At 48.9% G+C, this 23,799-nt stretch overlaps 1 protein-coding gene across 1 annotated transcript in view; it reads left to right on the top strand.

The window, feature by feature from the left end:
- The window catches only part of LOC115471077 (inactive pancreatic lipase-related protein 1-like), a 64,054-nt gene that overhangs the window by 15,886 nt on the left and 24,369 nt on the right, over nt 1-23,799 (top strand). The window contains exons 5-9 of the mRNA XM_030204751.1: nt 4,717-4,842; nt 7,762-7,902; nt 14,318-14,426; nt 22,945-23,055; nt 23,188-23,277. Coding sequence (XP_030060611.1) covers nt 4,717-4,842; nt 7,762-7,902; nt 14,318-14,426; nt 22,945-23,055; nt 23,188-23,277 — 577 coding nt within the window. The remainder of the gene's footprint in view (nt 1-4,716; nt 4,843-7,761; nt 7,903-14,317; nt 14,427-22,944; nt 23,056-23,187; nt 23,278-23,799) is intronic.

The raw sequence follows: 23,799 nt of genomic DNA, 5'->3' as shown, positions 1-23,799 counted from the left end.
AACGTCTCACTCTTAGCCCCGAACATTTTTGCTTTGTTCCATTATGGCAGAAAAATGTTCGAGTTTTAGGAACGCCCAGATCCCGCCCCCCAATATGCCTCTGACACGCCCTCTTGTGATTTGGATGCACGGCATACAAATTGCGTAGAAAAAATGGGTTCTGAAAATAGTGATTTGGATGTTTTGGCAAAAGAAAATGTCAGTTAATGGAGACTGTATACTGTACGTACAATAAACAGTACTGTACATATGTTTATCAGATGTCAAGCTTCTTTGGGTCACAACGGTTAAGTGCACGCTGTGGTTAACTGCATGCATTTCTTTGGTCCCAGATCCCAGACCCTTGCACTTAAGTGGATTGCACTGTATATATATATATATCAAACATATAAACAGCGAGTGACCGAACTCACTCGCAAATGCAAAGAAAAGACCCTCTCTGTCCCGCCCCCGCGTCAATACGTGATGACGGGGGCGGGACAGAGAGGGTCTCTACTGCGCAAGGGGAGGGATGAAACCGCCGTCGCTACCGCTTCCCCCCCCCCTAAGGTCGCCGCCACCACTCCCCCCACCCGGAGTCGCCGCCGCCACCCACCCTCCACCCGGGCCGGGCCCTCGCTCCGCTATAGAAACAGCATCAACGCAGCACACAGCTCAGCTGAGCTGCCGTCAGCCTTCCTTCCCTGCCTGTGTCCCGCCCTCGCACGAAGGCGGGACTACTACTACTTAGCATTTCTATAGCGCTGCCAGGGTTACGCAGCGCTGTACAAGTTTAAACATGGGGAAGGACAGTCTCTGCTCAAGAGAGCTTACAGTGGGGGAAATAAGTATTTGATCCCTTGCTGATTTTGTAAGTGTGCCCACTGACAAAGACATGAGCAGCCCATAATTGAAGGGTAGGTTATTGGTAACAGTGAGAGATAGCACATCACAAATTAAATCCGGAAAATCACATTGTGGAAAGTATATGAATTTATTTGCATTCTGCAGAGGGAAATAAGTATTTAATCCCTCTGGCAAACAAGACCTAATACTTGGTGGCAAAACCCTTGTTGGCAAGCACAGCGGTCAGACGTCTTCTGTAGTTGATGATGAGGTTTGCACACATGTCAGGAGGAATTTTGGTCCACTCCTCTTTGCAGATCATCTCTAAATCATTAAGAGTTCTGGGCTGTCGCTTGGCAACTCGCAGCTTCAGCTCCCTCCATAAGTTTTCAATGGGATTAAGGTCTGGTGACTGGCTAGGCCACTCCATGACCCTAATGTGCTTCTTCCTGAGCCACTCCTTTGTTGCCTTGGCTGTATGTTTTGGGTCATTGTCGTGCTGGAAGACCCAGCCACGACCCATTTTTAAGGCCCTGGCGGAGGGAAGGAGGTTGTCACTCAGAATTGTACGGTACATGGCCCCATCCATTCTCCCATTGATGCGGTGAAGTAGTCCTGTGCCCTTAGCAGAGAAACACCCCCAAAACATAACATTTCCACCTCCATGCTTGACAGTGGGGACGGTGTTCTTTGGGTCATAGGCAGCATTTCTCTTCCTCCAAACACGGCGAGTTGAGTTCATGCCAAAGAGCTCAATTTTTGTCTCATCTGACCACAGCACCTTCTCCCAATCACTCTCGGCATCATCCAGGTGTTCACTGGCAAACTTCAGACGGGCCGTCACATGTGCCTTCCGGAGCAGGGGGACCTTGCGGGCACTGCAGGATTGCAATCCGTTATGTCGTAATGTGTTACCAATGGTTTTCGTGGTGACAGTGGTCCCAGCTGCCTTGAGATCATTGACAAGTTCCCCCCTTGTAGTTGTAGGCTGATTTCTAACCTTCCTCATGATCAAGGATACCCCACGAGGTGAGATTTTGCGTGGAGCCCCAGATCTTTGTCGATTGACAGTCATTTTGTACTTCTTCCATTTTCTTACTATGGCACCAACAGTTGTCTCCTTCTCGCCCAGCGTCTTACTGATGGTTTTGTAGCCCATTCCAGCCTTGTGCAGGTGTATGATCTTGTCCCTGACATCCTTAGACAGCTCCTTGCTCTTGGCCATTTTGTAGAGGTTAGAGTCTGACTGATTCACTGAGTCTGTGGACAGGTGTCTTTCATACAGGTGACCATTGCCGACAGCTGTCTGTCATGCAGGTAACGAGTTGATTTGGAGCATCTACCTGGTCTGTAGGGGCCAGATCTCTTACTGGTTGGTGGGGGATCAAATACTTATTTCCCTCTGCAGAATGCAAATAAATTCATATACTTTCCACAATGTGATTTTCCGGATTTAATTTGTGATGTGCTATCTCTCACTGTTACCAATAACCTACCCTTCAATTATGGGCTGCTCATGTCTTTGTCAGTGGGCACACTTACAAAATCAGCAAGGGATCAAATACTTATTTCCCCCACTGTACAATCTAAACAGGCAGAGAAGAAAGACGGCAGCTCATCTGAGCTGTGTGCTGCGTTCCCACGCTGTTTCAATAGCGAAGCGAGGGCCCGGCCCGGGTGGAGGGGTGGTGGCGACTCCGGGGGGCGCCATAGCGGTGACCTCGGAGGGGCAGCGGCGAGCTCGGTGGCGGGGGGGGCCTTGCAGCGGCGAGGAGAAGGGCCTTTCAACCCCCCCCCCCCCCCGTCCTATACTAGCCCGTTTTTACGGGCTCAACGGCTAGTATATATATATATATATATATATATATATATATATATATATATATATATATATATATATATATGGCTTGCGCCATATGTACAGTAGGTACCTCGGTTTTCGTCGGTTTCGGATTTCGTTGATTTTTTCGACGAGAAATTTGTCTCGGTTTTCGTTGGTTGCCTCGGATTTCGTCGAAAAAGAAGGACGTCCATCTCCCAATTTGTATCGGAAGGTGGACGTCCTTCTCCCGATTTTGGGCGTCCTCATTAATTGCCTCGGTTTTCATCGATTTCGGATTTCATCGATTGTTTTCGACGGATTATTGACGAAAACTGAGGTTTCACTGTATATATATATATATATATATACATATATATATCCAGACACCAGTTTCGGACATGACACCAGACAGGGATCCATAGTTTTGTGGAAGTGTGGACACCAAGGGTCAGATTTAGAAAATGGCACCCAAAGGGGTCTTTTACTAAGGCGCGCTCATGTTTTTAGCGCACGCTAAAATTGGGCACGCGCTAAACGTTAGAGACGCCCCATAGGAATGCATTGGCGGCATCTCTAACGTTCAGCGCATGCCCAATTTTAGCACAGGCTAAAAATGTGAGCGCGCCTTAGTAGAAGGGGGTCAAAGTTAGGTACCAAAAGGATCTGCACTGATAGAATTCAGAAAAGGACATTCAGCACAGAACACCCTTTGCTGAATATTAGCTTAGCATGGATCTTTCCGGAGTGTAATTTTGGGCACCAGCATTTACACCTGCTGAAACATGTCCTGACATTGAATATCTGGGCACAATCCTGCTTATTTTCGAACGAGAAGGCCGGCCATCTTCTGACACAAATCGGGAGATAGCCGGCCATCTCCTAAACCCAGCCAAATCGGTATAATCAAAAAACGATTTGGCCGGCTTCAACTGCTTTCCGTCGCAGAGCCGGCCAAAGTTAAAGGGGGCGGGTCGGCAGGGTACTGAAGGCGGGACGGGGCGTGGTTAAGAGATGGCCGGCTTCAGCCGATAATGGAAAGAAGAAGGCCGGCTCTGACGAGCACTTGGCCGGCTTCACTTGGTCCATTTATTTTTAGGACCAAGCCTCCAAAAAGTGTCCCAACTGACCAGAGGACCACCGGAGGGAATCGGGGGTCACCTCCCCTTACTCCCCCAGTGGTCACCAACCCCCTCCCACCCAAAAAAAAATAAAAATCATTTTTTTGCCAGCCTCAAATGTCATACCCAGCTCCATGACAGCAGTATGCAGGTCCCTGGAGCAGTTTTTAGTGGGTGCAGTGCACTTCAGGCAGGTGGACCGAGGCCCATCCCCCCTACCTGTTACACTTGTGGTGGTAAATTGGAGCCCTCCAACCCCCCCCAAAACCCACTGTACCCACATGTAGGTGCCCCCCTTCACCCATAAGGGCTATGGTAATGGTGTACAGTTGTGGGGAGTGGGTTTTGGGGAGGATTTGGGGGGCTCTGCACACACGGTAAGGGAGGTATGCACCTGGGAGCAATTTCTGAAGTCCACTGCAGTGCCTCCTAGGGTGCCCGGTTGGTGTCCTGGCATGTGAGGGGGACCAGTGCACTACAAATGCTGGCTCCTCCCATGACCAAATGCCTTGGATTTGGCCGGGTTTGAGATCACCGCCATTAGTTTCCATTATCACTGAAAACCAATGCCGGCCATCTCTAAAGCTGGCCCAAATGTTCAATTATGCCCCTCCACGCCACCAGTGACCAAAAAAACACAATGTTTATTCACCAACAATCATATGTAAAACTTGCTGAGTGATGCTATTCATTTCCTCGATCTATAGCTGTGCTTTCCGACAAATACTTGTATATTTTCCAGTGTCCCGTGTATGTATTTTACAAAAGGCTCCAATTTCAGCAGAGTCTTATGTGAAATACTAGGGGAACTATGTGAACATCCCAACCTGGACATTCTGATTCCTACATCAACATCCAAAACATTTCATGGGCTTGTTAAAAACAGTGCTCTACTACAAATATCTAAATATTCCTCTGTACTGTATAACATGCCATCTACCCTTTCCTCAGGAGATCACTGCGAAAGACCCATCCACCATCACTGCTTCCAGCTTCAGACAGGACAAGGCGATACATATGATCATTCACGGACTTACTGACCGAGCAGAAGGCAACTGGGTGACGGATATGTGCCAAGTAAGAAAAGAATTTTACCACATGGACATCTTTGCTTATGGGTTTGCTTCTTACATTTCTATCCACTCTGTTCCGGTGTTATGAATTCCTTTCTCCCCAAACCAAACAGAACTTCTATTTGTGCGATCAGTTCTACCTGCCTTGGCGTTATCATAGACTTTTCCATTTTATACTTAGGAAATGAATGAAAGGAAACCTTCTACCGAAGGAGACCTCACAAGCGTTCTCCTTTCACTCTGTGGTATATTTTATCTACAATCACCAAACCCAACTCGAAAAGCAATATAGAGTGGCACAGTGAAGGTGTCGCTGCATATTATATGTTATAAATGATCTTCAAAATCCATAATGATCTTCAAAATTTGCACTCTGGTGCATAAAATCTACGGTGAAGCCCAACTTATATGGACACCCTTATCAACTTGCCACCTAGGAATTCTCAAAGATCAGCTTGTTCGTACCTAAATCTCCATTACCCAGCATATTGTGGCCTCAAGTATAAGACCACCTACGCATCCGCCTTCCCTTATATTAGCGCTCATTTGTGGAATGGTCTACCTAAATTGGTAAAACTTACTCCTGATCACCCGGCCTTCAAAAAACACCTCAAGACCTTTCTATTTGGAAAAGCTTACGCTCGAATCCCGCCTAACATATCTTACTTCTGAAATGTACATGTCAACGCGAAATATTGATCACCACCACTCTTTCTCCTTTTCTCTTCTTTGCTATTCCCCTTTCTCTCTTTAACGTCTATGAAATTGATTGTTTGTTTGCTGACTTGATGTAAGTTTTTAAAGACTGTTTTTAAGCCACATTGAGCCTGCCCGTGGGTGGGAAATTGTGGGATATACATGCTATAAATAAATGAATAACCCAACCCAGAGCACTGGGGCTAAGCTCAAAAACTAGAAGAATCAGCAGTGGAGATAACGGAAACACATGTGCAATGACATTTTCAATTATACGCATGGACCTTGTCCTGCAGAACTTCAACCACACAAAAGTGGCACAAAGGATATGGCTGAAATAGTACTCCTGGGCCATGAGCTATTTGCCAAAGAGAAGTTACCAGGGTAATGTGCCACAAGGTATCGTCAAAGAAAGTCTGATGTGAAATATTTTTGTAGTAAAGGTATGTTAGGTACCACAAAGCAGCCCTATCCACTGCTCTAAATATTTCAAATGCCTTGACTTTTTTTGGGGGGGGAAGGGGGAGAGGAGGAGTGGGTAAGTGCAGGAACCCTGTCTCTGAAATTCTTATATAGTACTCCTTCCACCTTAAGCTTCTGCTGCTCAAAGAGCAGCTGCATGAAGAAGTCCATGCGTTGGAGGCAGAGTTGTGATATCAGGAAGCCCGGGTGCTGGAGGGCAACAGAAAGTAGCGGCAGATCAAACCACTCACTCTTTCCTATACATTTTTGTACATTACTCTGACCCCTTTTATTCTTTGCTTTGCCATTTTGTGGGACTTCAAGGCTCATGAATTGTCATCGCTATATCTCTGAGAACCAGCTGTTCAAACAGTACCCCCCCCCCCTTTTGGAATAAATTTTATAGAGCAGCAGCACAGGGCACCTTCCTAAGGTAGGCCCACTACGGGTGGGATGGGGGGAAGTGATTGGGGAGATGTGATCACAGAAGGAGTAGAAGTAATCGTAAGGTGGGGGAGGAATGAGTTTCAGGTTTCAGCAGAAAATGCACGGGCATTTTCAACCAAAACCCATACCCAAATTTCAGCCGAAGTTTGGTTGGTCTCTAAAGGGACCCTTCTGTGGCATAAGAGCTCGTTTCTAAACTTAGGTGTTACACTCCTACCTGGCTGCTCCTGACGGTGGCCATCTTGAAAGGTTCATTTGAGGGGTGGCCATCTTGAGAGGTGCATTTGTATCAGTTCCTGAAGGGCAGCCATCTTGAGAAGAGCATCTGCATCGGTTCCTGAGGGGCAGCCGTCTTGAGAGGCTTATTCCTATGGGCGTGCCCAATGAGGTTCCTTGCCTGTTAGCTGTGGAAGGGATCTCCTGATGAGAGGCCTATTTAAGAGCAGAACACGGTCATCAGTTTGCTTCAGCTTCTACCTTGGTGGAGTTTTGCGGATTTGATCATTACCTGAATCTTGACTACTTCTTTGTTTGCTGCCTGCCCTGACCATTGCCTGAATACTCAAAATTCTGTGTGCTTTCTTAGCCACCGCAGCAGCACACTGAGCAGAAGTTTGTGAGTCCTTTTTAAATATTTTTTTTTTAATTTTTTGTTACATTTGTTACCCCGCGCTTTCCCACTCATGGCAGGCTCAATGCAGCTTACATGGGGCAATGGAGGGTTAGGTGACTTGCCCAGAGTCACAAGGAGCTGCCTGTGCCTGAAGTGGGAATCAAACTCAGTTCCTCAGTTCCCCAGGACCAAAGTCCACCACCCTAACCACTAGGCCACTCCTCCACTGTTGCTACTATTTGAGATTCTACATGGAATGTTGCTATTCCACTAGCAACGTTCCATGTAGAAAGTCGGCCCTTGCAGATCACCAATGTGGCTGCGCAGGCTTCTACTTCTGTGAGTCTGATGTCCTGCATGTACGTGCAGGACGTCAGACTCACAGAAACAGAAGCCTGCGCAGCCTTGTACATGGAATGTTGCTAGTGGAATAGCAACATTCCATGTAGAATCTCCAACAGTAGCAACATTCCATGTAGAATCTCCAATAGTAGCAACATTCCATGTAGAATCTCCAATAGTATCTATTTTATTTTTGTTACATTTGTACCCCGCGCTTTCCCACTCAAGGCAGGCTCAATGCGACTTACATGGGGCAATAGAGGGTTAAGTGACTTGCCCAGAGTCACAAGGAGCTGCCTGTACCTAACCACTAGGCCACTAACAATCATAAAAATTGCATGCAACATTCTGTGTTTCTACCAGAAAATGCTCAGCGTGGAAGATGTGAACTGTATCGGCGTGGACTGGCGAAACGGATGTTCAAATATATTGGAATATGTTCAGGCGGCAAACAACTTCCGCGTGGTGGGTGTAGAAGTGGCCAGGATCATAAGGGTTTTCAAGGTAAGAAAATCAAACCTAGCATTTTCAAATTCATAACATTCTTGCCTTTATTTTGAAACTAGTAAAAGAGGCACGTTTCTGAGCAAATGAAACGGGCCCTAGCAAGGTTTTCGTCGGCAACACCCCCCCCCCCACCAACGCCAACCCCTTTGTTGTTGTGGCATTGCTCCGCCCTCAACGTCATGATGTTTGACGCGAGGGCGAGGCCCGTAGCGATTTCCCACCCCCCTGCCTCCCTGCCACCCTCCCTCCCTGCCAACCCCTTCGTTGTTCTGCCATTGCTCCGCCCTCGAGGGCAGGGCCCGTAGCGATTTCCCACCGCCTCCCTGCCTCCCTCCCTGCCAGCCCCTTTGTTGTTCTGCCATTGCTCCGCCCTCGAGGGCGGGGCCCAGAGCGATTTTGGTGGCTTCACCACCATGAACCTTCGAACCTTTTTGAAGGAAGCCAGGGCTTGGCTTCACTGACGTCACTGTCTTCAGAACGTTGAGGGTGAGTTTTATATATATAGATAAGGCCGCTGGGCCCAATATTACTACTACTACTATTAAACATTTTTATAGCGCTACTAGACTTACGCAGCGCTGTAAAAATGAACATGAAAAGACAGTCCCTGCTCAACAGAACTTACAATCTAAATTGGACAGACGAACAGACAGCTAGGGGTGGGGAAATTGCAGTGGTAGGGGTGATAAGTGAGGGCGTTGAGTAAGAGAGTCATGGTTAGGAGTCGAAAGCAGTAGCAAAGAGGTGGGCTTTAAGCCTAGACTTGAAGACAGCCAGAGACTGAGCCTGACGTACCGGCTCAGGGAGTCTATTCCAGGCATAGGGAGCAGCGAGATAGAAGGAACGGAGCCGGGAGTTAGCAGTGGGGGAGAAGGGGGACGACAGGAGACATTTACCCAGCGAACGGAGTTCACGGGGAGGAGTGTAGGGAGAGATGAGAGCGGAAAGGTACTGAGGAGCTGCGGTGATTTAACCAGAGCTGACATTGTGATGTCATAATGCCTCAGTCCACCAATGCCTAAGAGCCAACCTCATCAGTGATGTCACAATGGCTTGACTGTCCTATACTTGGCTCATACTACTACTACTACTATTAAACATTTCTATAGCGCTACTAGACTTACGCAGCGCTGTACAAATGAACATGAAAAGACAGTCCCTGCTCAACAGAGCTTACAATCTAAATTGGACAGACGAACAGACAGCTAGGGGTGGGGAAATTGCAGTGGTAGGGGTGATAAGTGAGGGCGTTGAGTAAGAGAGTCATGGTTAGGAGTCGAAAGCAGTAGCAAAGAGGTGGGCTTTAAGCCTAGACTTGAAGACAGCCAGAGACTGAGCCTGACGTACTGGCTCAGGGAGTCTTCCAGGCATAGAGGGAGCAGCGAGATAGAAGGAACGGAGCCGGGAGTTAGCAGTGGGCGAGAAGGGGGACGACAGGAGACATTTACCCAGCGAATGGAGTTCACGGGGAGGAGTGTAGGGAGAGATGAGAGCGGAAAGGTATTGAAGAGCTGCGGTGATTTAACCAGAGCTGACATTGTGATGTCATAATGCCTCAGTCCACCAATGCCTAAGAGCCAACCTCATCAGTGATGTCACAATGGCTTGACTGTCCTATACTTGGCTCATACTACTACTATTAAACATGTCTATAGTGCTACTAGACTTACGCAGCGCTGTACAAATGAACATGAAAAGACAGTCCCTGCTCAACAGAGCTTACAATCTAAATTGGACAGACGAACAGACAACTAGGGGTGGGGAAATTGCAGTGGTAGGGGTGATAAGTAAGAGAGTCATGGTTAGGAGTCGAAAGCAGTAGCAAAGAGGTGGGCTTTAAGCCTAGACTTGAAGACAGCCAGAGACTGAGCCTGACGCCCCCCCCTGCCTCGCCGCCGCGGCATCATCAGGTACCTTGTTTGCTGGCGGGGGTCCCCAATCCCCACCAGCCGAAGAGTCTTCTTCAGCGCCGGTCGACTCCAGCGCCTTCGTTGTGTGATCATCTGTTTCTGATGCCTTACATCCTGTACTGTGCATGTAGCCCCGTGCAGGATGTAAGGCGTCAGAAACAGATGATCACACAACGAAGGCGCCGGAGTCGATCGGTGCTGAAGAATACTTTTTGGTTGGCGGGGATTGGGGACACCTGCCAGCAAACAAGGTACCTGATGTGGCAGCAGGGCAGAGGGCGGGCGGGCGGGCGGTGGCGATGGCAGGCGGGGTTGCGGTGGCGGTGGCGGGGGGGGTCCAAAGTGGCGGGAGGGGGGTTGGCGGTGGGGGGAGGCAGCTAAACAGTGCCCCCCATCTCAGGCTCTGGCCCCCGCTCCTGCCGAGGTCTGGCTACACCCCTGCCAAAGAGTGGGGGGATGCCGCTCCCCGAAGATTGCCGCCCAAGGCCCCCGCCTCCGGTGGCCTAATGGCTGGGCCACCCCTGGGTCTACCTATCCTATTTGTCAAGGGACACCACCTGTGATGGGAACTTGGTTCTAGGCTCCAGCATAGAACTGGACCAGTGGCGTACCCAGGGGGGGGGGGGCGGTGGGGGCGGTCAGCCCCGGGTGCACGCTGCTGGGGGGGGTGCCATGCGCCTGTTGGCCGAGTCCGCTCGTTCCCTCGCTGCTGCTCCCTCTGCGTGGAACAGGTTATTTCCTGTTCCGGGGCAGAGGGAGCAGCAGGGAACGAGCGGACTCGGAGCCGACAGGCGCGCAGCCCCCCCCCCCCCCAAGCAGGTAAAAATGCACCCGGGGGGGGTCGCGCTGCACCCGAGGTGGTGTAATTTCGCCGGGGGGGGGGCACATCAGCGATCCGCCCCGGGTGTCAGCCAGCCTAGGAACGCCATTGAACTGGACTGGGGCCCAGCATGCTGGCCTCCACAAATGCTGCTATCCCGGGTTAGAGGGGGCTCGAGAGGCACGGCAGTCACTTACTCATTCTGGACCCGTCAGCTCGTCCACTCAGGAACCAGACGACACTCATCGGGGCTAGGCTTCCAGTAACTGAATACTCCCTTCAGGCTGCCACCCCGAAGGTCTCGCTATCAGCCAGGGGTAGACTTAAATTCCACTCGAGCCCTGGTTATGGCCGAACCCTCCATTCCACCGAGTTTCCTGAAAAAAACCCCAAAACCTGCCTTTTACTCACTGCAGTAAAAGGGGGGCCTCGGCATGCATGAAAAGTACGTGCTGATGCCAGCGCAGGCCCCCTTTTGCCGCAGCTTCGTAAAAGAGGCCCTAAGTTCTGAGGCTACTGCTGGCTGTGGCAGCCTTAACACTTTCCCTGTCACCTCTTTTTCTGGCTACTGGAGGCGTGGCATAATGGTTTGGGGTGTAGCCTGGGATCCTGGGGGTGGCAGGGTCAAGTCCCAGTAGGCCTTCTTGTGATGCAGGGGCACATTAGGCCTCTCTCAATTAGGCAGCTCTCTGGTTCAGCACAGTGGCGCAGCTATGTGGGGCCTGGGGGGGCTGGGCCCCTGTAGATTTGGCCCTGGACCCCCCTGCCGATGACCCTCTCGACCCCCCTCCCGTCGCCAACCCACCGTTGCCGTCGCCTGCCTTTGCTGGTGGGGGACCCCAACCCCCGCCAGCCGAGGTCCTCTTCTTCCCGCAAAAGGCTTCCTTCTGTTTCTGACGTCGTGCAGGACGTCAGAAACAGAAGGAAGCCTTTTGCAGGAAGAAAAGGACCTCGGCTGTAAAATGTGCCCCCTCACCTCGGGCTCTGGACCCCCCTCCCGCCGAAGTCTGGCTACACCCCTGGTTCAGCACCTGACATTAAGGAGGAGCTACTCTGATTGTGGACACTGAGGGATTCCTCTTTTCTCCCCTCTTGTTTTACAATCTCTCCTTTTCCCAGGGTTTGCCTAGAAGTGTTGAAACCACTGGCTATGCTATGAAAGCCATCACTGTGTCTGCCGCTGCTCTTCACGCGGTATCCTCAGCTCAGTGAGCATTTGTCCCTGAATATTAAGTAGAGCTCCCAGCTCCTGCTGCATGTCTCTGCGCAGGCCTGTGACTTGCAGCAGGAGCTGGGCTAGGGAGGGGGGGATGCTTGCTGACAGGCGAAGCAGCTGTTTTTTGGGGGGGCTAAGCTGCAGTCATCTGCTGCCTTACTGCCCAAGGGAGCCATCTTCCCCTTCTAGTTTGGGCATGTGCCTTCAGGGGTCCTTCTTTTCCTCCTGAACATTCACCTGCTGGGGGTGGCCCTGTCATAGGGTGAGGGGCACTCCCAGGAGCCAAGGTCCTTTATAACCTACTCCCAGGCCCTCTCCACAGCAGGCTGGTGACCTATGTATTTAAAAGGTTTGCAGTTGAGATCAGCACATCCTACATGGCTTGCCTAGTGGTACAGCTGGCTCTCGGTAGCTGGGCCGCCGAGAGACTGGGCCCCCCCCCCCCAAGGTTGCCGCCACTCCCCCCCCCCCCCCCCCGAGGTCGCCACCAGGCCGGGCCCCCTGCATTGAAATCGCAGTCTCACCTCCATGAAAGCAGCGCGGAAGTTACGTTAGACGAGGGCGGGACACAGGGAGGGAAGGGAGGCGTTCTGCTGCCTGCAGCGCTGCTTTCACGAATGTGAGACTGCAATTTCAATGCAGGGGGCAGACGGTCAACGATGGAGGGCGGGTGGGACTGCGGCGCCGGGCCCCCCTTTGAGGCCCGGAGAATTTTGTCCCCTCTGCCCCCCCCTCTTGGCGGCTATACTCGGTAGGCAGGGACAGCTGGAGGCTGCTGGTTGTGACCCAGGGGACATGTCTGATCTGTGGCACCAATGAGATGATATTGCAGGGAACCCTGTAGCCACCAGTATGATAATCTGTTTGTCCCCTGAGAGGGATGTCACTCTACGGGAATGCAAGATGGGTTCTGCCGCTACTGGAGGGCCCTGGGTGACCAAGGCACTGGCTGATAGGTAGTATGCCACTGCGCTGTTGCATGGTTTACTTAAGGAGGGTTTTGTGTGCCATTATCATGTAGAGGTTAGAATGAGCCCCCCCCCCCCCCCCCCAGCTTGGGCCTTCAGGATGTTTCACAGGGAAGCATACCTAACTTTGGAGGGGTAGCCTAATGGTTAGTGCAGCTAGGGTAGGATTGGATAAACATGTCCTGGTGCAGTATGTGCAGCCCGAGTCAATCCTTGTGTGTGTGAGTGAGACTAACAAGTTAGGTAGTTACTTCTTCCATTAAAGGCCTGGTTGAAGAGCCAAGCTTTCACCTGCTTCCTGAAGTAGAGATAGTCTTGTTTTAAGCACAGCCTTTCAGGCAGTGCATTCCAGAGTGTGGGGGCTACTCCGGAGAAGGCTCGCTTGCGGGTATCACATCGTGCAATGTCTTTTGGAGAGGGTGTGGTTGAGAGGACCTTAGTGTCCTTGGCGGTGTGTAGAAGGTCATCCTGTTCTTCAAGTACTCAATTTCCTTTCAGGACCTTGAAGATCAGACATATGCAATCCATAATAGGCTTTGCAGTTAGCACCTGAATTAATGCACACAGCCATGTCAATGGGGTACAATGTGATAAGTACTTAATGCACCTTAGTAAAGGGCCTCTATCACCCAGATGCACAAAACGTAATGAACCAGCAACGTGCTTTTTATACTGGTTTTAGCCAGTTTAGCGAGCACGGAGTTCAGCAGGCTCTTTTCCTGTCACAGTAGCAACTGACGAAAATTGTAAGCAAAGTTATTTTAATGAGCTAATTGCTATTCAAATGTGCATTCCAAGTGATGCACAGTCGTTTTCCTAGCAATTAAATTTTTACAGGTGGTCAGGCGCTACCGGTACTGCTGTTTCCTTCCCATTACCACTGAAATAGCAGCTGCCGAATGGCTGAGGCGAGCTGCGGCATCTCTGGAGCCCACCCCCTGTTCGCCAAGCATGCACACACTCAGCCCTTCACTCTCTCCTTTGCTTCGCTCTCCCTTGCTTCCCTGTCTGCCTGCACTGCTGCCGAAGGTCTGTCAGCGATAAAAAAAAATTTAAAAAAAGTTTGAAAACCAAAAAGAAAGCTACACTCTGCTTTCATACATGTAGCTTGTATGCATTTATGAAAGACATCTGTAGCGTGCACACAGCAGCTACGCTTAGCGATTGGTTGTTCTGCACATGCTCGGGTGACCAATTGGCTTCCCTCCTACCGAGCAGCTCGCTGTTTTTGTGAGAAGCTCATTTGCATGCCGATTCTTCACTATTTCCAACTCGGTAATCGTTACCAAGGTGGAAATAGCGATCGGTGCTTTGCCAGGACTTTGCTGCAACTGCCCCTAAGTCTCTTTCCCATCTCATGTCCCAGGTCTGTCATCTCTAATTCATAGAGGGGCGTCTTCGTCTAATTGTATCTCCAGGTACAAACAGCTCTTTGTGAAACATTTATTCAGACATAATCAAATTCAACTAATAAATTAATGTTTGTTTATTACTGCAGGAGAATTTTGAAGTTCCATTATCAAATGTCCATTTAATTGGTCACAGCTTGGGAGCACACGTAGCTGGAGAGGCAGGGAAAAGAATGCCTGGCCTTGCAAGAATTACTGGTAAGTGATATTCGGGGGGGGGGGGGGGGGGGGGTTCAAAGGAGGAAGAGAATTTTCACATCTCCTCCATAATGGTGGTCAAAAAGTAGAAGAGCACTGATGACAGTGGAGCATCAGGTATGGCCGAAAGGTGTTTATTGAACAGCAGAAGACCCAACGTGGTCACGTTCTATGATTATCTGCATCAGGGGTGTAGAAAACACTGAAAATAAAATAGTGGATATGAAATGCGTATGCTTACGTTATAAGCTGAATAAAAAATATTGTGTAGCCATACTGTTAAAATATATACACACAAAAATACGTAAGTACATAAGTATTGCCATACTGGGAAAGACCAAAGGTCCATCGAGCCCAGCATCCTGTTTCCAACAGTGGCCAATCCAGGTCACAAAAACCCGGCAAGATCCCAAAAAGTACAAAACGTTTTATACTGCTTATCCCAGAAATAGTGGATTTTCCCCAAGTCCATTTAATAACGGTCTATGGACTTTTCCTTTAGGAAGCCGTCCAAACCTTTTTTAAACTCTGCCAAGCTAACCACCTTTACCACATTCTCTGGCAACGAAGTCCAGAGTTTAATTACACGTTGAATGAAGAAATATTTTCTCCGATTCGTTTTAAAATTTACTACATTGAAGCTTCATCGCATGCCCCCTAGTCCTAGTATTTTTGGAAAACATGAACAGACGCTTCACATCTACCCGTTCAACTCCACTATCCAATCACTTGGTAAAACAGTTTCTAAAATCAGTAGAGAGGTGTGGTAGCCGTGTTAGTCCACTCTTAAAGGTTATCAATAGAAATCAAACAAAATAAAACACGGAAAAGAAAATAAGATGATAAGTTATGTCCAATAAAAAAGGTATCATCTTATTTTCTTTTCCTTGTTTTATTTTGTTTGATTTCTCTTGATAACCTAAAACATCATCAAAACGTTTATAAAAAGTAAATAAACCCTGGGCACACTTCTGGCTCGCACCTCACACCTAGGAGCCAGGGTCACACAAATGATATCACTTCAGGACACACACACTGCTCCCACTGGATCTCACGAGCTGCTGGGAGCAGGCCAGGGCCGGACTTACTCCGGTAGGCCGAGGGTACTGTATCTCTGGGTACTCTTTCATTCTCTCGCACACCACAGACTGGTCAGCAGCCCCAGTTGCAGAAAACCTTAACTTGCTTTCCTAACAGCAACTTAATAACCAGTTTATAACTAGTCAACTTGGTCTGTACCATCAGGGACTTTCAGGTAGTCAGCACAGCTCAAAGCAAAATCTTCAAATACTATCAGGGCACTCAGAGTTCACAGTTCAGTTCTTACCTTAAATCTCCTCTATTTACTAAACCAGGGACAGCACTTGGTAATTCTCCTCTGGATTAAACTCAGCGCACAATCGTCTCCACACATATCTGGTGCAGTTAACCCTTTTTGCTCCTCAGTTTAACTCTCTATTCAGGACTGGAAAGGTAGAACATGGTAATTGTCGTACCTCATCTCTTGGACTTACAGCTCGGCGCTTCAGGAGCCTTCCTTTCTCTCTCTCAGCTCTGGTCCCGACTCCCGCCCTCATTTCCTGTTTCTGCAAGGGTGGGAGGGCGGGACCAGAGCTGAGAAAGGGAAGGGAAGGCTCCTGAAGCGCCGAGCAGCTCGCACGCTTTTCACTGCTGCCGCCTGCCGCTGTAACCCCGACAAGGTAACTTAGATGACTTTTTTAAAATTCAGAGGGAGGGGGACTGGAACTCGGGCGGTTGGGGGGGAGTTCAGGTGCGCCGCGCGGGGCCCCCTTGAGCGCAAGGCCCTATGCGGTCGCCTCACCCTAAGACCGGCCCTGCATACACCAGATAAATATATACACGTCAACGGCCTTGGGAAGAGAGAACTGAGGGTCTCACATATTAGCATTGAGGAGGCCACTCAGAACTGTCTCGCAATTCCTCAGGCCCTTTTCTCTTTTATTAAGAATGCATTGTCATAAATTAACTGGTTACATCACAAAGCATGGGAAAAATCATTGGCTAGATTATATTCTGCTTACATCTGCAAGTTCAGGGGTTCAGTGTACTTTCCAAAACTGCTAATGGTTCCAGTAAAAATCTAACATTTCTAGAAATGAGGAAATATCATACTTTATTCCATATTCCATCTGCATGCTCAAACATCTGCATATTTCTCTCTTACTTCCCTACTCCCTTCCAAACACGCATGTTCTTAGTGACTTCCCAGAATCTGAACAAAACATTCATTGCTTAAGCTGTTAATTCAGCAATCTGTAACTAAGTTAAATGCATCTGTCCTGCTCTGTCTTAAAATGATCTCAGTTTCACATTTTTTATGTTTAACTCTTGATAGTCCCTCCTGAGCTGGGGGTGCTATCATTTTTATACTACATCCTTAATATCATCACCATTGAATACTGGCAGTGAGCCAGCTCCAAGTGATTTAAGTGGGAAGGAACTTCTGATCACTTAAATCATTTTGATTATTATCCGGATTACTTATAAGGATAAGGACTGAGTATCACTATTTTCTGGATAAGGTTTGTGGCCCTCTCTCACCCAAACTCAGCTCCATCTTAAATGGATACCGTCAGGTCATTTAGAGTTCCTTACAACAGCAAAAGAGTGCTTACCGTGGGGTGCACTCAGGCATCCCGTAGTATATAGTGTAAAGAGGTCCACTTCCTCCGCTCTGGGCTGTTGCCGGCTAGGGTTATCATATGTCCTGATTTACCCGGATATGTCCTCTTTTTGAGGGCATATCCGGGCAACCGGGCGGGTTTTGCCAATCTGCCCGTTTGTCCGGATTGCTGGACAAACGGGCAGGCTGGTGGGCGGGCCGTCCTATAGGACGGCCAGCCCACCAACCTACCCGTTTGTCCAGAAATCCGGACAAACAGGCAGATTGCTAGCCTCCTCTCCCCTTACTTACTACTGCCCTGGTGGTCTAGTGACCTCTTCTGCCTTCGGGACAGGAAAGAGCCCCATCTTTCCTGCCCGGACCGCTGCCCTGCATGCATTCTTCCTGTTGCTGATCCTCGGAGCCGATTCAAAATGGCCGCCGAGAGTTGAAGTGACCTCACGAGACTTCAACTCTCGGCGGCCATTTTGAATCGGCGCCGAGGATCAGCAACAGGAAGGGTGCATGCAGGGCAGCGCTCCGGCCAGGAAAGAGGGGGCTCTTCCCTGCCCCAAAGAGGTCACTAGACCACCAGGGCAGTAGTAAGGTAAGGGGAGGGGGGTGATGACAGGGTATGTGACAGGGGGGAGGGGAAAATGTGACAGGGGCAGAGCGAAGGTGTGACAGGGGGAGGAGCGAGGGTGTGAAAGGGGGTGGGGTGGGGTGTGTGGTGGGGGCAGGGCATGTGTCCTCCTTTTTGGGGGACAAAATATGGTAACCCTAGTGCCAGCAGCCCTGTTAGGCTCACAGGTTTCCGGTACAGAACAAGACTGCCATTTGGACTTAGGGCCAAAGTGTTTTATTCTCAATTCAATTCCACTCCCCAAATCAAAGTGCAGTTTACAAAAAGGGTTCAGGCCGGGTTCAAAACTCCAGCCAACATTCAGTTCCTTAACAGTTCAGGCCCACTTCCTTTGCACTACCTTCCCCTCTCCCTCAGAAGGGCTCAGTCAAAGTTCAGCCTGCTGTTCTGTGCATCCCAATAATTCCCAAACTTTCACAAACAGTCTCTTCAAAGGAAACCAGTACTTAATGCACCCGTCCTCTTCACAGCACCCAGGAGGTCCCTGTACTGAGCAGGGCTGGCAGTTTTCCTCCTTCCTCACAGCACCACAACCCCTGTGGCCTCTCATACTTCCTTCATGTGCTGGACAGGGCTACATTTACATTCTCACACTCCATGGCAGCTTACTCCCCCCCCCCCCCCCCCCCCCAGTGGCAGGCCCTTTCCATCCTCCACATACTCCATGGAGTCTCTATCTTAATCGATCGATTTCCTCTCCCTCCTGGTGACTGAGAGCCACCAGGAAATCTCTCCCCTTTCTCTCACAGCTGGGGGGAATTATATACCAGCGATGCAGCCAAGGGACTGAACTTCACCTCCCCTTCTCCCTCTAGTGGGGAAGGGAGTAACTGATTCACCTAGCACTGAGCCACTGCTCCCCCTGCTAGGGTTGGAAATCCGTTCCACCCTTTTGAGGCTACCCTCCTCTCTTCTTCCTGAAAGGGCTTCTGGGAATCATAGTTTGGGGATTAGCTGCCTCTCTGCAGGGCCCCAAGTGCTAGCCTTGTCACAATAGGTGTTGCCATACTGGGACAGACCGAAGGTCCATCAAGCCCAGCATCCTGTTTCCAACAGTTGCCAATCCAGGTTACAAGTACCTGGCAACAGTGGCGTAGGAAGGGGGGGCGGTGGGGCGGTCCGCCCCGGATGCACGCCGCTGGGGGGTGTCGGTGCCTCGCTGGTTCCTTGCTCTCTCTGCCCCGGAACAGGTCCTGTTCCGGGGCAGAGAGAGCAGGGAACCAGCGAGGCGCCGACACCCCCCAGCGGCGTGCACTCGGCGGAATGGATCTCCCGCCCGCCCCTCACCGCCTTCCAGGTATGTTCTCGGGGGAGGGGGGGGGTTGCACTCCGGAGGGGGGAGGGTGTGCCGCGCTGCACCCGGGGGTGGGGGGTGCGCAGCGGCGACCCGCCCCGGGTGTCAGCTGCCCTCGCGACGCCACTGCCTGGCAAGATTCCAAAACAGTAAAATAGATTTTATGCTGCTTATCCTAGAAATAAATAAGCAGTGGATTTTCCCAAGTCCATTTTAATAATGGCTTATGGACTTTTCTTTTAGGAAGCTATCCAACCCTTTTTTAAACTCTGCTAAACTAACTGCTTTTACTACGTTCTATGGCAAAGAATTCCAGAGTTTAATTAAACGTTGAGTGAAGAAATATTTTCTCTAAGTTGTTTTAAATGTACTACTTTGTAGCTTCATTGCATGACCCGTAGTCCTAGTATTTTTGGAAAGAGTAAACAAGTGATTCACATCTACCCATTCCACTCCACTCATTATTTTATAGACCTCTATCATATTTCTCCCTCAGCTGTATTTTCTCTAAGCTGAAGAAACCTAGGCGCTTTAGCCTTTCCTCGTAGGGAAGTCGTCCCATCCCCTTTATCATTTTCATCGCCCTTCTCTGTACCTTTTCTAATTCCACTATGGGGCTAATTTTCAAATCCCTTAGACTTACAGAGTTCCAAAGGTTACAAGGAACTTTTTAAGTCTTAATACTTTGAAAATACACCTCTATATCTTTTTTGAGATGCAGGGACCAGAATTGCACACAATATTCAAGGTGCAGTTGCACCATGGAGCAATACAAAGGCATTTTAATGTCCCCATTTTTGTTTTTCATTCCTTTCCTATTAATACCTTACATTCTATTTGCTTTCTTAGCTGCCACCACACACTACTACTACTACTATTTAACATTTCTAGAGCGCTACTAGGGTTACGCAGCGCTGTACAATTTCACATAGAAGGACAGTCCCTGCTCAAGGAGCTTACAATCTAAAGGACAAATGTACAGTCAGTCAAGTAGGGGCAGTCAAATTGGGGCAGTCTAGATTTCCTGAAAGGTATAAAGGTTAAGTGCCAAAGGCAACATTAAAGAGGTGGGCTTTGAGCAAGGATTTGAAGATGGGTAGGGAGGGGGCTTGGCGTAGGGGCTCAGGAAGTTTATTCCAAGCATAGGGTGAGGTGAGGCAGAATGGGCGGAGCCTGGAGTTGGCGGTGGTGGAGAAAGGTACTGAGAGGAGGGATTTGTCCTGTGAGCGGAGGTTTCGGGCGGGAACGTAAGGGGAGATGAGGGTAGAGAGGTAATGAGGGGCTGCAGACTGAGTGCATTTGTAGGTAAGAAGGAGAAGCTTGAGCAGAAAGTTTCAACGTATCATCAACGATCAAACCTAGATCTCTTTCCCGGTCGGTGACTCCTAATGTGGAACCTTGCATTACATAGTTATAGTTCAGGTTCCTCTTTCCCACATGCATCACCTTGCACTTGCTCACATTAAACGTCATCTGCCATTTAGCCGCCCAGTCTCCCAGTCTCGTAAGGTCCTGTTGTAATTTTTCACAATCCTCCCGCGATTTAACGACTTTGAATAACTTTGTGTCATCAGCAAATTTAATTACCTCACTAGTTACTCCCATCTCTATGTCATTTATAAATATGTTAAAAAGCAGCGGTCCCAGCACAGACCCCTGGGGAACTCCCACTAACTACCCTTCTCTATTGAGAATACTGACCATTTAACCCTAGTCTCTGTTTTCTATCTTTTAACTAGTTTTTAATCCCCACAGTAGGACACTACCTCCTATCCCATGACTCTCCAATTTCCTCTGGAGTCTTTCATGAGGTACTTTGTCAAACGCCTTCTGAAAATCCAGATACACAACATCAACCGGCTCCCCTTTATCCACACGTTTGTTCACCCCTTCAAAGAAATGTAGTAGATTGGTGAGGCAAGATTTCCCTTCACTAAAGATTTCCCACCACCTTGGAACATCAAGATCCCCTCCCTCCCCAGGATCATGGCAGGATTGCCTGCCCACTTTCATGTGGTCTAGGAGGGAAACGGGCAAAAGCAATGCCTACTCACCCCTGCCCAGGATGGCCACCTCCTTAAAATGGCTGCTGTTGTGGGGATTTTTATTTTGTTACACTTGTACCCTGCGCTTTCCCACTCATGGCAGGCTCAATGCGGCTTACATGGGGCAATGGAGGGTTAAGTGACTTGCCCAGAGTCACAAGGAGCTGCCTGTGCCTGAAGTGGGAATCGAACTCAGTTCCTCAGGACCAAAGTCCACCACCCTAACCACTAGGCCACTCCTCCACTGTTGCTACTATTTGAGATTCTACATGGAATGTTGCTATTCCACTAGCAACATTCCATGTAGAAGTCGGCCCTTGCAGATCACCAATGTGGCCGCGCAGGCTTCTGCTTCTGTGAGTCTGACGTCCTGCACGTATGTGCAGGACATCAGACTCACAGAAACAGAAGCCTGTGCAGCCTTCTACATGGAAGTTGCTAGTGGAATAGCAACATTCCATGTAGAATCTCCAATAGTATCTATTTTATTTTTGTTACATTTGTACCCTGCGCTTTCCCACTCATGGCAGGCTCAATGCGGCTTACATGGGGCAGTGGAGGGTTAAGTGACTTGCCCAGAGTCACAAGGAGCTGCCTGTGCCTGAAGTGGGAATTGAACTCAGTTCCCCAGGACCAAAGTCCACCACCCTAACCACTAGGCCACTCCTCCACTCCTGAGGAGGGTCTTGATCTTCTTCTGTGTGGGTGGGAGGGAGGGAGGATTGGGATTGGGAAGGCTGCTGGGGTGGGTCAGGGCGGAGAGCAGGCGTGTACTGCGCTAATCAGCACAGCTACATTGCAGCGTGTTATCCGATTATTATTATTTTTATTTATTTATTGCATTTGTATCCCACAGTTTCCCACCTTTTTGCGGGCTCAGTGTGGCTTACAATATATTATGAATCATGGAAATACAATTGTTACAACTCGGTTATGGATTACATAACAAAAAGGGGCAATATATAATAACAGGAGAACATTTGGTATACATTTTCTGTGAGTAAAGGTATGAGTGTGGTGAGATTACGGGGGATGAGAATTCAGAAGTGGCTGTATTGATGCATTACTGAACAGTGAGTGTGGGCTTTATGTGTTTTGGTTCTTTCCGTAGATTTTCTCAAAAAGATGGGTCTTCAATAGTTTGCGGAAGGTGGCTTGCTCGTAGATCGTTTTCAGGTTGCGCGGCAGTGTATTCCAGAACTGCATGCTCATGTAAGAAAAGGTTGACGCGTGCAGCGCCTTGCATTTCAAACCCTTGCAATTAGGGAAGTGGAGGTTGAGGAAAGTTCGGGACGATCTTTTAGCGTTTCTGGGTGGTAAGTCTATTAAATCAGACATGTAGGCTGGGGCTTCTCCGTGAATAATTTTGTGGACTAATGTGCATACTTTAAAAGTAATGCGTTCCTTAAGTGGGAGCCAGTGTAGCTTCTCTCGTAAGGGTTTTGCACTTTCGTATTTTGGTTTTCCGAAGATGAGTCTGGCTGCTGTATTCTGGGCTGTTTGAAGTTTCCTCAGTATTTGCTCTTTGCAACCTGCGTATAGTGAGTTGCAGTAGTCCAGATGGCTGAGTACGAGGGATTGCACTAGGCTGCGAAAGACGGATCTTGGGAAGAATGGTCTTATTCTTTTCAGTTTCCACATGCAGTAGAACATCTTTTTGGTTGTGTTGTTTGTATGAGTTTCGAGTGTTAGGTGGCGGTCGATAGTGACTCCAAGGATTTTTAACGTTTCTGAGATTGGAAGGTTTAGTTTGGTTTAGCGCTGAGAGCCCTTACTACTGTGTGTGTGTGTGTGTGTGTGTGTGTGTGTGTGTGTGTGTGTGTGTGTGTCCCCCATAGAGATGCTTTCCCTTTGCAGCTTTACTCCTGCTTTCAAAACCCAGTCCTTACACGATCACGTCATATCTTATCTAGCTCTGGATCCAGCTGGGCCATACTTTGAAGACACTCCACCAGAAGTGCGACTAGATATATCCGATGCACAAATGGTTGACGTTATTCACTCAAACGCAAAATTTCTCTTGGGTGAGTTTTTTAAAAAAAACTGCAAGGGTTAATCAGCAGCAGAAGTTAACATCTGCGGGGATAGACATTGCATTATACAGGGAGGGAACAAAACTCGTTTCTCACAACGTATGACTCTATACTGTATTTCAGGTGCTGGAATCCGCGACTCTATTGGTCATGTCGATTTTTTCCCAAATGGTGGAAAAAGAATGCCAGGGTGTGGAATAAACCTCCTGGAACGTGAGTGAAACCGTCACTGCTTCTGCCGAATTAGTTCTGAAGTGCCGTTCATGTGCTCTGCACGGGGCTTCAGTTATGCATATGCAATGACCCAAGAGTTGTCTAAATGTGATGTGTGTAAAATAAGGCACATTCAGAAGCTTTCCTGTCCTTTCCGCAAAGGGCTTCCAGTTAGGTGAAGGTAACTGGCATGTGAATGATGATTTGTACTGCAGTCTTAATACCCAGATTTATTTTAATCACAGCTGCTGGTGTTTTGCTTAACACTGACTGACTTGGTTCAATCTTAGCTGGTAGGTGCTCAGGGCAAACTGGGCTGTACTCCTGCTGGTGAATAGATAGCTTGCTTTGAATAATGTCTCCAATGTGTTTTGTTGTCTTGGTTTCACATTGGTTTAGGTCCTTTTTTTTTCTACTCTCAGAACATCTCCTCTTCTCTTTTTCAGGGTCTCCTTTCCATTTTTTATTTCTTCTGTCTCCTGTTTGTTTAATTTCTTATCCTACATTTCTATCTGGCTTTGT

This window comes from Microcaecilia unicolor, chromosome 5 (genome assembly GCF_901765095.1).
Source record: "Microcaecilia unicolor chromosome 5, aMicUni1.1, whole genome shotgun sequence".
In the NCBI taxonomy this organism is placed as follows: Eukaryota; Metazoa; Chordata; class Amphibia; order Gymnophiona; family Siphonopidae; genus Microcaecilia; species Microcaecilia unicolor.
Note: the sequence above shows the minus strand (reverse complement) of the source record. Positions and strands in the feature narration are given on the sequence as shown.